The sequence below is a fragment of the Filicampus tigris genome, chromosome 5, assembly GCF_054856515.1.
Source record: "Filicampus tigris isolate MCC_2025a chromosome 5, RoL_Ftig_1.0, whole genome shotgun sequence".
NCBI classification, from domain to species: Eukaryota; Metazoa; Chordata; class Actinopteri; order Syngnathiformes; family Syngnathidae; genus Filicampus; species Filicampus tigris.
The window spans coordinates 5,858,628-5,872,346 of record NC_141221.1 but is presented as its reverse complement, the minus strand read 5'-3'; the positions used below and the strand labels follow the sequence as shown (position 1 = coordinate 5,872,346).

General features: G+C 39.6%; 1 protein-coding gene across 5 annotated transcripts in view; it reads right to left on the bottom strand.

The window, feature by feature from the left end:
* The window catches only part of grid2 (glutamate receptor, ionotropic, delta 2), a 440,886-nt gene that overhangs the window by 175,815 nt on the left and 251,352 nt on the right, over positions 1–13,719 (bottom strand). For all 5 annotated transcript variants that reach the window (XM_086031022.1, XM_086031021.1, XM_086031025.1 and 2 more), the window contains one exon: positions 10,211–10,498. In XM_086031022.1, the coding sequence (XP_085887148.1) occupies positions 10,211–10,498 (288 nt within the window). The remainder of the gene's footprint in view (positions 1–10,210; positions 10,499–13,719) is intronic.

Here is a 13,719-nt window from a genome sequence, read left to right as displayed (position 1 = left end):
GGAAATCAAGAAGAGTCTTGGCTGGTGTTTTAGTCACAGACAATAAATCTGCAGTATGGCAAACTAGAGTTGGGAGACTTGGATGCTAGTGATAGTTTGTCAAAATTGGTAGTCGGAAACGCTAACGAAAGCCAGTTTAAAATAATAGTCAGACCTGCCTATAGGCGATTTCTATTTGGTCCGGCCGGACAAAATGGCGGATAGACGGACTGTTGGAGGCGGAAGGCGATAAACGGACCGCACATTTTCAGTAAAATGCCCAGCTTTGCTCAATTTCTTCTTGCAAGATCATAATGACAACTAAAATAACAAATGCATTATATTTAAAAACAACCAAACTAAGAAATCCAGTGACAGTAAGTGAGCCGTGACTGTATTGAAACATAACCAGTCAACGGAGTGCAGTGAAACTGTACATTTAATTAAGATGAATCAACCACAATGTGAGCAGGAATATGGTACAATACAACTTGGTTGAACGTAGAATATAAAGGAGTGCTGGGATGGGGGGGGCAACACTTAAGGCTTTGTATACAATTTAATCTTCTCTACTAGAGTTTTATTGTATTTACTCACTTCCTTTTAAATGAGTATCTGTCTTGACAGTAATCCTGTAATCACCAATCTCATAAAAATATAATATTTTAAAAGGCTTTGAGGCAGTCCCAGACGCAGCCATGTTCCTTTTTTGCTTTAAGATGATTTGATTATCTCCTTCTGTTAAGTGCCGTACTTCACTTCTGTTGGTTTTCACCTCTATTCCAACCTTTCATTGGTATAGACATTTCAAATCCTCTGAGGATGTAAACTACTCGCACCTTTTAACATTGCACGTTGAGTTGTTTCTGTTTATTTGTTCGCCTTGTTTCCTTCCACTCTGCTCAAACCAATGTGCAATATGCCGCCGGCTCTGTCACTTCCCCCTCACTGCTTTAAAGACTCCTGTCTATCTTCACAATATCTTTTATCTATTTTTTTTTTTTTCCTTTTGTCCTCTAAGCAATTATATGATGGGAGCCAAATACAGACCACAGAGAAAATGTATTTACTCTCTGTGTGTACCATGTTTACTTCCTCTCTTGCAAGAAGGGAACTTTCCACATCTTTTAGGCTAAAATGTCCGATTTTCACCTTCATTCATATCCGTCATGTCCATGCTTGCCTTTCCCTTCCATTGTTTCCCTCCCTCATACAGTGTTGCGTGTATGACTGCTAGACATTTGAAGAGAAAATCCATTACGTAGATGGCACAAGACGGACAAGACGACGTCAACCCAAACATATTTTTTTCATGTTCTATGCAGCCCCACCATCTGAAACTTGGCATTCTGATTAATATTGTGTGTGTGGAATATGAGTTGAGCAAGAAAATCTAGCCATCTCAGGGGGCGGCCATTATGTCACTTCTGTCGACTAAAAATGACATCACAGTTGCTAAGGGCTCAGATAATGACCGATCATGGTTCAGCTTCAGAAAACAGGCGAGCTGTGACTGGTCGTTACCCGCTCTGATCAACTTCGATGTCATTTTCAGTCGACAGATAAGCAGTATAGTGGATGGATGAAGTGACAAAATGGCCGCCCCCTGAGATGACTAAAAACTGGTGTATATTGCTGAGGAACTCATATTCCACAAACTCATCATACCCCAAAAGTTGTATAATTTGGATTTTAGCCTTGATTTTCTGGAAATATTGTGATTCAAAGTTAAATCAACACAAGCGGTTGAACCACACAAGAGTTGTCGAAAATGAAAAGTGTGATGATAACCACAGAATAAGAAAAGGGACTTATTGTGTCATGAGAATGTTTCAGGCTACTCAGTACAATAACAGACAAAACTTAATTAAATATTAATTACTTGCAGAAGTTAATGTTACTAAGCATATGCTAAGCTAACATGAATCAAATGCAGCCCAAGTGTAAGACTTAGACTTGGACTTATTGTCTTTCAAAAGATTGTAGTGTACATTTGAACAACATTCTGTTTCATGACCAGCATGGACGTGACCAGAAAAGCATTTTACTGCACCGGAAAGCGAAATCATTAAATATGCAAAACATGTTTAAATGATTTTCAAGTAGTGAAGCCAAACCAGCCTATATTAAACCTCTGGGGAGAGGGAAAAATCCCCAGTCTCTCTCCTCCACATCCTCTAGTTTTCAAGCTGTTAGATTCTATATGAAGCCCACAGAGATTAAGTGCACTCTCTGGTTTAGTCAGCCGCTTCTTAAATTGAAACCTTTCTAGTATTTGAAATGCCAGGCACGTTTTCACCATCATACACTTGCGGATGCTTAGAGTATGTTTTCTGCACCTTGACGGTCAAAGAGCAAAGCAATTAAAAAATGAAATACAACTTTTACACATTTTAAATAACATTTCAGTCATTTTGTCATTTTTACAATTGTCCAAAGGTTATTGACAACTACTACTAAATACAGTTTATATCAGACTGTTTTTTCAGATTTTTCTTCTGCTGAAAACATTAGGTTCGTAATCAAACGTTGTCCACACTTAGTTTATGAAAACAAAGTAACAGCGATCAGCTTTGCATTTCACAGTGCCGGGTGTCCAATTCAAAGTGAATGGAGCGGAAGCTTCATGTTAAAAAGACAAAATCCTACTTCCCCTTGTTTTGAGCTTAGCATTGTTACTACCCAACTAATGCCCCTCCCATATCCAATTTGTCACTAATTTCTCTTCATAGACAAACCACTCTTCGTTGCACTATCAGCAGATGTGACGGGATATATGCCATACCTTCCTTTTTTGTGCAAACCAGCGAGATTAGCGCTTGACATTTTCACAGTTTTCAGAGTTATGGACACAAGCGGGGGGGAAACAAATCTCCCTTTGTTGTCGAGCAGCTTGTGACTTTACGATGAGAAAACTGCTCGCGGGAAGATTTAAGTTGGGTTGGACCCAATATAATTCATTAAATGGTGCACAGTGTTGAGTGCACAAGGTAGCATTATTTTAATAGTTATGAACTTTAATTCACCAGTTCTGGCCATGTGGCAGAAATGTAGGAAAAATGCAGTAGACCGCGCTATGGCAAACAAAGGTGTACATAATTCATATTCTGTACTCAGAGTCTAACCTGTATGAAGGAGTGTATGTAATATGAAACTTTTTTTTTTTACACTATATACAATAGACACCCCCGAAAAGAGACGAAATTGTCAGGTCTGATCAAAAGCCAGAGAATAGAAATGTGTCTTCAACCGGGTTTTAAAAATGGACAGAGAGGGGGCTTGCTTCACATCCAATGGGAGGTCATTCCAAAGGGAAGGACCAGCAGCCGAAAAAGCTCCATCCCCTCCGAGGATTCGCTTGATCCTCGGCACCGCTAGCAGCGCCTGGTCCGCAGACCTGAGGCTGCGGGAAGGTGCGTAGGAGTGGAGGAGCTCAGAGAGGTCCGCTGGGGCGAGGCCATTTAATGACTTATAGACAAATAGGAGAATCTTAAATTGAACCAGCAGCATTTTCCCCATTGGGAAGAAATTTCCACATTTACCAAAAATAGCACTTTTGAAGGCTGAGTCCACGCTGATACAAGACCATGTTGGCTGAGAAAGAATGGAATAAGAGAAAGAGGCAAAGTTGGTACAAGAGACAGAATATGTTCTTGTCATGTGGGTCAACCACTTGAGCTCAAAATAAGCACAGTTGCGCGATAGCACCATTTGAGAGGAGACATTTGACTCCCTGATCTCGAAAGGACTCTCCTTTTAAAAAGAAGTCTTTTGGCAGCCCTAGTATCATTTTTTATGGATGATACCAGTGCTGTGATGATACAACTATCTCCATCTCCCATATGCTTTTCTTTCTCCATGGACAACGGGGAAGCCCATTAGTGAACAAATGCGACGCTTTAAAAGTATCTTCAGTGGCTGAGTGAACAGCATGGCCAAACCCCAGAGGACCCGTGGGGTAAACCAGAGACCACCACAAGCCACATGGGAGCATCTTGGCTGTGTGTAAAGTACACTCATTTTTGTGTATTATGTTTGAAACTGCCCATTTGGGGTTACATTTTGGGTTAAACGCTTGAAAGGTTCTCAGTGGTGTGTTTGTTCAAGTCCTGACTGAGGTTTGCTTAAAGTTATGTTGTGCAAGCCTGACAATATATGTGGATCACATTTTCGGTTTACCTCTTACAAGATCTCAACAAGATAAACAGTGTCGAGGAATAGGTGAACTTCACCATAGTAGGGGACTCAATTTGTGTTGAGCAGTTTGATGTTCTCAATCAAGCTAAAATGTCTCAGATTTTCTTGAGAATATTGTGTGGAATTGTTTGGTTAAACACTTGGTAGAAACTAGGACTGGGACGATACACTTTTGGCCCAATCCGATACAGATCCTAAAATTTGGTCTGCGATCCAATACGTATTGCAATATTTAAATATTGTAAAAATATATATTAAAAAAACTGAGGTATGCGTTTCTAAAGTTTTAACGTCAGTGCCATTTGACATTTATTCACGATTGAAAAGTGCAGAAACTGTTCCAGTAAGTGTTCCTGATACACAGGACTGCAATAAATAAAACTCCACGGACAAAGCACAACTTTATGGCGGAAGTCAACACAACCATATTTTTCAAGAATATGTTCTATGCAGGTCAACACGGCATTCGGATTAATATTGCGTTTGTGGAATATGACTTAATGGAGAAGTAGGGTAACGCCCAATCGAGGCTCATCTTCAGAAAACAGGTCAGCCTGGATTGGTCATTACCTGAGCCCTGAGTAGTTGTGATATCATTTTCAGTCAACAGAAGTGACAACATAGCAGCCCCCAGAGATGGCTAAACAATATGTTTGGGTTGATTTCTTCTTTAAGGACCTCAGATGTTCCAAAAGTATGTTACAGAATGTGCAAAACATAACATAACATAACGAAAGTATTGATAGTACATCAACGTATCGATCCTTTGTATCGGCATAAAAAGTATTACGATACATTGCGATGTGACACTTTTTTCCCCTGCCTAATATAACTAAGTAACTGCATTATTTTTTGGAATGTAAAAATCATTCTTTGTCTAAGGCTGGATCTTTTATACAGTACATGCATTGATAAATATATTAAGAACATGAAATATATTATGATATGAGGATGTACATTGGTTCAATAAAAATCAGACATGCCCTTAGTTTTTTTCCATATATCAAAATGGCATTTTTGTCATACATATGGTTAGGAAGTGCATGGCCCGATGCCCCCCCCCCCCCCTCTCCCCAGTAGCAAAATTGTAGAAATAATTTGTCTGAGCCAAGCGGATTTTCACGTTAATTGAGGTGTGGACTCTCAAACTTACTTAATGTAGATTCTGGTTTTAGTACAGATGAAAACATAATCTTGTAATGTACAATACATGGGAGCCGCTGTTCAGGGGTTTCTGCTTTTAAACTGTGATCTAAAGTAGATGTATTACAGAGGATGTGAAGAAGGCTTCCCACACTCACCAATGCTGAACTAGAAAGTTCACGGCTAATACCAGAATCTACTTTACGTGGGTGATTTAACGATGGGGAGGACTGTTACACTGATCTGCGGGACGAATGTTGCTACCCCCTACCCGACTCCCACAAGGGCCGCATTAGTCACTATTCAATATGAATCCAATGAATAAACTGCTTGCTGCAGCTCACTCATTAGAAGATGCTTCCTTCTGAAATATTTAGTACACCGATAAACTGCTTTAATACAGCCAGAGATTGAGTTGGAGACGTTGGAATGCTTTTCAAAACAATCCCACCGCAGAGTTCCCATTGGAGATCAATGATGACCACGCATTACTCCTTTTTTTCTATTGAGTACAGTGAGCAAAATGGAGGCTCATTAAGGCCATAAGAAGTAATTCAACCCTGAATCACCGAAGGCAGAAAACTATCACGCGTCTCTTTATGGGGCTTAGGCTCGTCGGACTGCGGCGTCCACCGACTGATGAATGTCGTCGCAGCTGGTGTTTTCCCACCGGCAAGAGAAAGCAAACTACTTGCTTTGACACCACTCATTAAGGGTGTGTTTGAAAGAGAAACATATTTTTGAAGTTTGGCCTATTAGGAGCAATGCATCAGCCGTCTCCCCTGTATGACTCACAGCTAAATTACCTCCATTCTCAAAGTGCAAGAATGCAGATGGGAGGAAAATGAAGGGAAGATAGTTTGAAATAGTAGCAGTTTGTCTGCGTCGTAACCGATGTAAACATTGCATATTCTGCCCACTGTGACTAATACTGATGCTCCAATCTTGTCAAATAGAGAAACTTCATCGGGGTGGTTAGCGTCATGCATATGTCACAGTTTGGTGCAGTCAAGTGGTCAGTGGCAAAATATAGTAGACCCGTTTCCCACAGAAAGCACCAGGAGGGAGCCAGGAAACCCTTCAGACATTTATAAATGAATATAACATTTCATCCGAGTTGGGCATTCCACCTATGTGACGGACCGGGACGTCGTTCCGCCTATGACAGACACCCATTTGTAGGTGATAAACGAAAGGCGGGAAAATAAAAAAAAAAATAGACGGAATAAGCATCGCCGAAAGCCCATTTTTTTCCGTGTATGTAATCGTCTATTGGACGGAAAAAGCATCATCAAAAGTACTAATGGAATGTGGAAGTTGGTCAAAGTTTCTAGACGGAAACGTAAACTGAAGCCCATTTAAAATGATAGGCAGACCGGCCTATAGGCGATTACTATTTGGTCAGGCCGGATAAAAAGGCGGATTGACGGACGACCGAAGGGTACCCCGGCTGCAGGCGGAAGGCGATAAACAGACCGTGAAATTTCAGTAAAATGCCCAGCTCTGTATTTCATGTATTGTTTTCTTTTACTTATATTCTATTTGTCCCAAAAATACATAAGGAGCATCCGCACATTTTAAGCAAACAATAGCATGTTTAATGACCAAGGTAACTAATCAGGTGAGCAGATAACAGACAACTTTGAAGTTAACACCCTTTTTCTATGAACCACAACTAAACACTGGACATTCAGCTTGACATCCATACAGTGCTCCCCTTTTCATTGACGCACAGAACTAATCAAGCCTTATTAGCTGAACATCTTGCACACACACTATAGTCCATTGGTTCCCAACTAGGATGCCATGACACAATAATGTGCCATGAAAGATAAGGGGATGCCGTGGAAAAGTATCCAATTCCACTTTGTCAGAAAATGATTATTTATAAATTGCAAATATATCTTCATCTATCTGTCAGCAACATATCGTGACAGGCAGAAAAAATGCTCTTCCTCAAGATGACAGAAGGAAAACCAACTGTTGCCATGCATACAACAGACCAAATCATGGCTTTCTGCAAGTAAATCAGCTTTGTGTGGAATTAGCCAGGTCCAGGTTTCACTCACAAGTAAATTGGTAAGTAAATTGAGACCAGATCACCATTATTTCCATCTTGATACTTTGTGACATTTTTGTTTGGTAGTATGACATGAGATTTGACTTATGTAAAATGGATGCCTTAGCTAAACGAAAGTTGGGAAACCCTACTAGGCTACCAAGTAAATTGCACAGCTGGCCCTTTACTTCACTACAGTGGCAAGTCTGACACATTTTTTGAGTGTTTTATTAAGTGCTTTATCTTCATGTTACAAGATTACCATAATCTTCAAATTTAGAGTTTCATAAAAATTGAAACTAAAATAAAAAAAAAATAATAATAAAAAAATAAACAAAATGCTCATTTATTTTGCTTAGCCAGAATGAGCCACCATGGAGGGATGAAAGAGCCACACTAGTACCACTGCAGTTTGCAGGTATGGCACTAGTGGATATTTTTTGTATTGCTATACAAAACAAAGACAGGCAGCATGCTGAACAAGTTGTTATCATGTCTGTTTCACAGTTCTGAGGTTCTGGGTTTGAATCTTTGCTCCAGTGGGGGTTGAGGTCATTTCAAATCTGAACCTAACCTGAGATTTGCCTTTGCCTTCACATTTTTATTTATTGACAGCGCTGTTGCAGTGTCATATGTTGAGCTTCAGGAAATACAATAAATAAATAATGTGTCATCACCGTGAGGGCGTAAACAGACACATTTCAAATGCCTGCAGAGCCGCACTTATACATAAAGGACCTCTGAACATTTACCAGAGAGAGTGAAAATGTGCTAGGGAACAGATAGACAACAAGAGGTAGAATGAGACGGCAGGCGCGGACTGACGGAGTTGCCTGGCAGATGCGATTAGGGAGGACAGAGCTCTTGATTTAGCCATATATCCATTAGCTCACTAATGTCCTTCGATGCTGAGACACCACTGGTGCCCTTGCGTAAGTTTAATTCAAAATTCACCCCCAGAGATGAGTTCCATCCATTTCAACGACAGATATCAGCTTCTGTCTCATTTCGCTCATATCAGTGATTGAAAACGGCTCTTCAAGTCCAAGAATTCAGCCAAGAAATAAGCCTTATCATTAATGAGGACATTTGTTCCCTCTGCAATTTCATTGCCTGTGTCTTTGTTTGTTTGTTAGATGAACCCAAATATATTTTTTTCAAGAATGTGTTATATGCAGGCCCACTAGTTGAAACAGGGCATTCTGATTAATAGTGCGTTTGTGGATAAAATTAAGCAGCAAAATTCACCAAATTTTAGCCATCTCAGGGGGTGGCCATTTTGTCATTTCTGTCGACTGAAAATGACATCACAGTTGCTCAGGGCTCAGATAACGACCAATCATGGTTCAGCTTCAAAAACAGGTGAGCCGTGATTGGTCATTACCTGAGCCCTGGGTAGTTGTGGTGGCATTTTCGATCGACAGAAGTAACAAAATGGCCACCCCCAGAGATGACAAAAAAATGGGTGCTTTAACTCATATTCCATATATGCAATATTTATCATTAGAATGCCTTGTTACAACTAGTTGGCCTGCATAAAACACACAGCATTCTTGAAAAAAATATGTTTGGGTTGACTTCCCCTTTTAACTGATTTTCCTAAAACTCAGAGCAGTTCTAACTAGATCTATTTTTAAATAGAAAATATAGATGGATTTTTAACTCTTAGCTCTGAACTTTGGAGGACATTTTTTTTGTGACTTTTCTGCAGAAAACATTTTTGAGGTGAAATTTGGGTATAGAATTGGACTACACTGAGCATTTAGGGACATTTATAAAGTATGAATTGGTATTTACTGCAATTCGATCATCATGTCAATGAATTAAGAATACAATTGAATAAAAAAAAAACAATACAGTGAAACCTCTAGTTAGAGTTAACTGAATTGGTTCTATGAGCCTGTTTGTAACCTGAAACATTCATAAATCAATGTAATATTTACCACTAAAATGAATGGAAATCCAATTAATCTGTTCCAGTCTCCAAATTAAGTTATATTTGCCATTATTTTACTAGTGTGTGGTTAGTTATAAAAACAATGCAAAAAAGAGAAAAGACACAGAGAAATAAAACACAAAAAACATAACTATTTATTGCTCATTAATTTACCAGAGGAGTGGAAAAAGGGCAAGAGGACTCCAGCTCGTAATTGAAAAAGTGTTATTCCATAATAACATGGAGAGAATCTGATTTAAGTGTTCATTGTCTGTTTCTTTTGCATTTCATTATTTGACTTCAGCATACTAATTCGGGAAAACTTATCTTTTTCCGTTCAAAAAAATAAGTGGGACACCACTTTGTTATTAATACACTACACATTTATTTTGATTATTTTATAATTTTTTGATGGCCTTAATTACTCTATCACTACTGAGTGCTTTCTCACTTGTCTAATAAAAATCACAACAACAACACATACATAGCCTTGTTACAAAATGTGAGAGGAAGAGCACAGATGTTTCTGCTCCTATATGACAAGCGCTCACAATAACACCTTTTAGCAGTTTCTCTTTTCTTATGGGCAAAAAAGTTCAATATGTCTGTAAACACGAAACCGGCTTCCGCATTCATTCAACGTAGCCACTTATGGCATCAGTGATTGGGTGAATGTATTATAAGTAGGTGGAGCTTCCACTTCGCGACAACATGCGACTATATGAAGTGATTACACAGACATTCATTCTTTTAGTTAAATATGATGCTACATTTGAATAAATAACCTATACACTTGAAATAGACTTTTTTCAAACAAAAAAATCAAATGGTTTTCAGGTATCACAAACGCAACGGCAATTTGTACAAATAGAGGTCAAAGCTGAAATCCCGCTTACCAAAGTCAGAGTCGTAGAAGAGGACAAATTTCTGCCAGCTGTACTCAGACACCACTTGCATGATGACCTCATTCAGATAGACGGGCGGGCGCACCATCAGGGTGTAGTCATCGGCTCCGGGGCTGCGGCTGGTGGGCGGGCAGGCAGAGCGGGGTGTGCTCGCTGTGGAGCGTTGAATGAAGAGGTGTGGGATGTGCATGGCGTCGGCCAGCGTCTGGAGGCTGCCTGCCGACATGCAGCCGATGGAGCTGACCAGGGCCAGGATGCCGCGGTTCATGAGCTCACACGCTGCATGGAGGGAAGAAGAGAAGTCAGTGTTAAATTTGCTCACTATTATTTCGTTATGAAGCTTTTATTAAGGCGGGGTTCAGATGCGGGCCTTCAACTGTAACACTAGCTTTAAATTAAAATTTTAAACAAGCTCCATATTTGAATTGAACTTGTAAAAAAGGCTTGAAGCCTTCTTAATCCATCTTGAAACCATTTGAAACCCTTATATAAAGCCCTACACTGAAACCCTGACCCTGTCTTGAAAATCTCCTTTAAAAAAACAAAGCTTGTCTGAAACCCTGCGCACAGACATTAAACCATTATTAGCATCCTCAACCCAGAATGCATACACAACCTTGAAAATCCCGATGTGGATCCCAACCCACCATGCTGGAAACTTCCAACGTGTAATGTTGAGTTTGAAACTTAATCCCCGAATCACTCACCCAGACTTAAAAAGATCACCCTGGATTGAAACTCTAATTCAAAACCCTAACCAAGCCCAATTTTGACAATAACCCAGGCTTAAACCAAGAATGTGAAACTCTAACCCTGTTTTGAAATCCTAATTTGAAACCAAAACTCTGTCTTAAAGGAGTTAACCCCCATTTTTTTTTCTAGAATATGTTCTGTTCAGACCCACTCGTCCAAACACAGCATTCTGATTGATATTGTGTTTGTGGAATATGAGTCAAGTAGCCAAACCCACTCGTCTTTGTCCATCTCAGGGGGCAGCCATTTTGTCACTTACTTTCAACTGAAAATGACATCACAGTTGCTCAGGTCTCAAGTAACAACCAATCATGGCTCAGCCTCAGAAAACAGGTCAGCCGTGATTGGTTGTTGCTCACCCATCAGTGTCAACTGCACATGCAGAGAAGCAGAGAATCCGATTATGTCAAAAAGTGCAAATCCACACAGGGTGGTGATAGGACAGTGTCAATATGGTTACTATAGATGAGGCTATTGTATATGTGTTATCCAGTGCTACATATATTGAATAACACACACACCACCAAGCACAAAGACAGAATAAACAAGTCATTCTTATTCCCCCCCAGTGACTATCACTAAAATAGAGCCTTGGTACAATGATTGATGCCTTTGCCTTTCAAGCAAAGCTTTCTTTGCTCAAAATGACCACGGTTGAAGCCAGTGAATGAGATTGAAGTGAGTACATGAGCCTGGAGTGTCGCGTCAGCGTCACCGCTATTGATCCGCCATCAAGCTACTTTCAAGCACAATCATACAGTGTTAAAGCTTTGATAAAACTGCATTTGAAGTTTGATTTGAGAAAAAGTCTGTCGCCAAAAGGAAGGGATCTCTGCCAGGTTTTTTATTTCCCTCCAAGTCTGCGGCGTGTTTGTGCTTTCCTCAACTTGAGAGCATTATCTGCGCTTATTTTGGTGCCGTTCTACTTTCTCCACTTCTCACTGTATCAAAAAAAAAAAAAAACCCTCTTCATTCCACTCGCTCAACTCTCTCCTGTGTTATCTTCAGTCTTATCTGAAACAGCCACTCAGAAAGCTTCCCTTCAAAGTCCCGGTCATATTTTTTATTCATATTATTTAGAGTTGCACCCATTTGAATTGCCTTTCAGCACCTGTGAATATTATACACTCGCCTTATTTGGAATGAAACACATCGTCTTCTCCTGCAACATTTCCCATTCCACCAGTATATTGTGTTTATCATCAGTCCTCACCAGACATCTTGTGTTTACCCTCATGGCAACACAAAATATCCGCATCTGTGACAGAAATTCACGACAACAGGCTGCTACATGCGATCAGATAACCATCCGCTTTCTCTTTAGACATGGTGAAGCAGCGTGTGGCTCGTGGCTCAAGTATATTTTGTGTGTAAAGTTTTGAGCATTATTACTACTATACTAGTTTTCAATTATATATGCTTAGTATCGTGAAACTTATTTGCTCAATATAGATGATGATGATGTGGATCTTTTACTTTTTGATATTCAGTTATTTTGCTATACATAGCTCTCTATCTGGCATAACTTTTGCTGTATTAATCATTCTTTGTACTGCACCTTTTGTATGATCCCTTAGTTTAGTCAATTTGGTTTTTATTGTCAATTGTCTTGAGTCAGTTTATTTATTTATTTTTTAACAAACTCAAAGCTCACTTGTGATTGCAAGAATACAATTGCTTATTCCAAAACATCCAACAACCTGTAGGTCTAAGCTGGATTGTGTTCACCTTTATTAGTGGGACAGCATCATCGTGTTAATCAGAGGACCTTGTATATTGTTTTTTTTTGTGCTTGCTCTGTACAACTTCTCCACTTTCTAAAAAGTCAACTCTTGATGTTTCCTAAAATTATTACAGAAAAAACATCACATTTGTTTTCCTTTCTTCACATTACTGCTCCACTTTCACCTGCCACCTCAGCCCACTCCTCCACCATATCCATCACCGTGTGTTTAACAGCATGCTATTACACTTCTGTCTCACAAAAAAAACCTATTCAGCAGGGAAATGTTAAAAAAAAAAAATATGAACAAACAAAAACATTTTAAGCCAACATAACAGCCGTGCATTGGCAATGTACAAGTCTAAAACTGCTCCTGTCAGCCAGCACAATGCTGAACTGACTAATCTTTTCAGTCTGCAAATAGAAATGTGTCACAGTAGGCTATAGGTTGGAAAAAAATGCTTTGGGAAAAGGATATGTGGTGCAATACAAATCGAAATAAAAAGGAGAATTGAATAAACTATAAATATGATGTAAAAACATGTTAAATGAAATGCAAAGTAAAATGATTAATAAAACTCAATAACGGGAAACATGTATTTTAATGTGCGTGGGCACAGTGTGCCGTGAGAGCTCTTAAGGTGTGCCGTGGGAAACTATCCGTTCCAGATCAATTATCTGTAACAAATCATCAATTACCTTCACTTTCTGTGACATGTTTGTTTGGTGGTGTGCCTTGAATTTTTTTCTGACAAAATATGTGCCTTAGCTCAATAAAGGCTGGGAATAACTGCTCTAGAGCAGGGGTGTCCAAATCTAGCCGTCAACGGCCACTATCCTGCATGTTTTAGATGTTTTCCTCCTCCAGCACACCTGATTCAAATGATCAACTCATCAGCAAGCTCTGCGGAAGCCTGATAACGATCATGTCTGTAGTGAAGAAGGAGCCGAGCTGATAGGTGGGATCCAGTTACTATTCGATCTACGTTCCCACCCTCATCTATCATCACACGCTCTGGGTTAT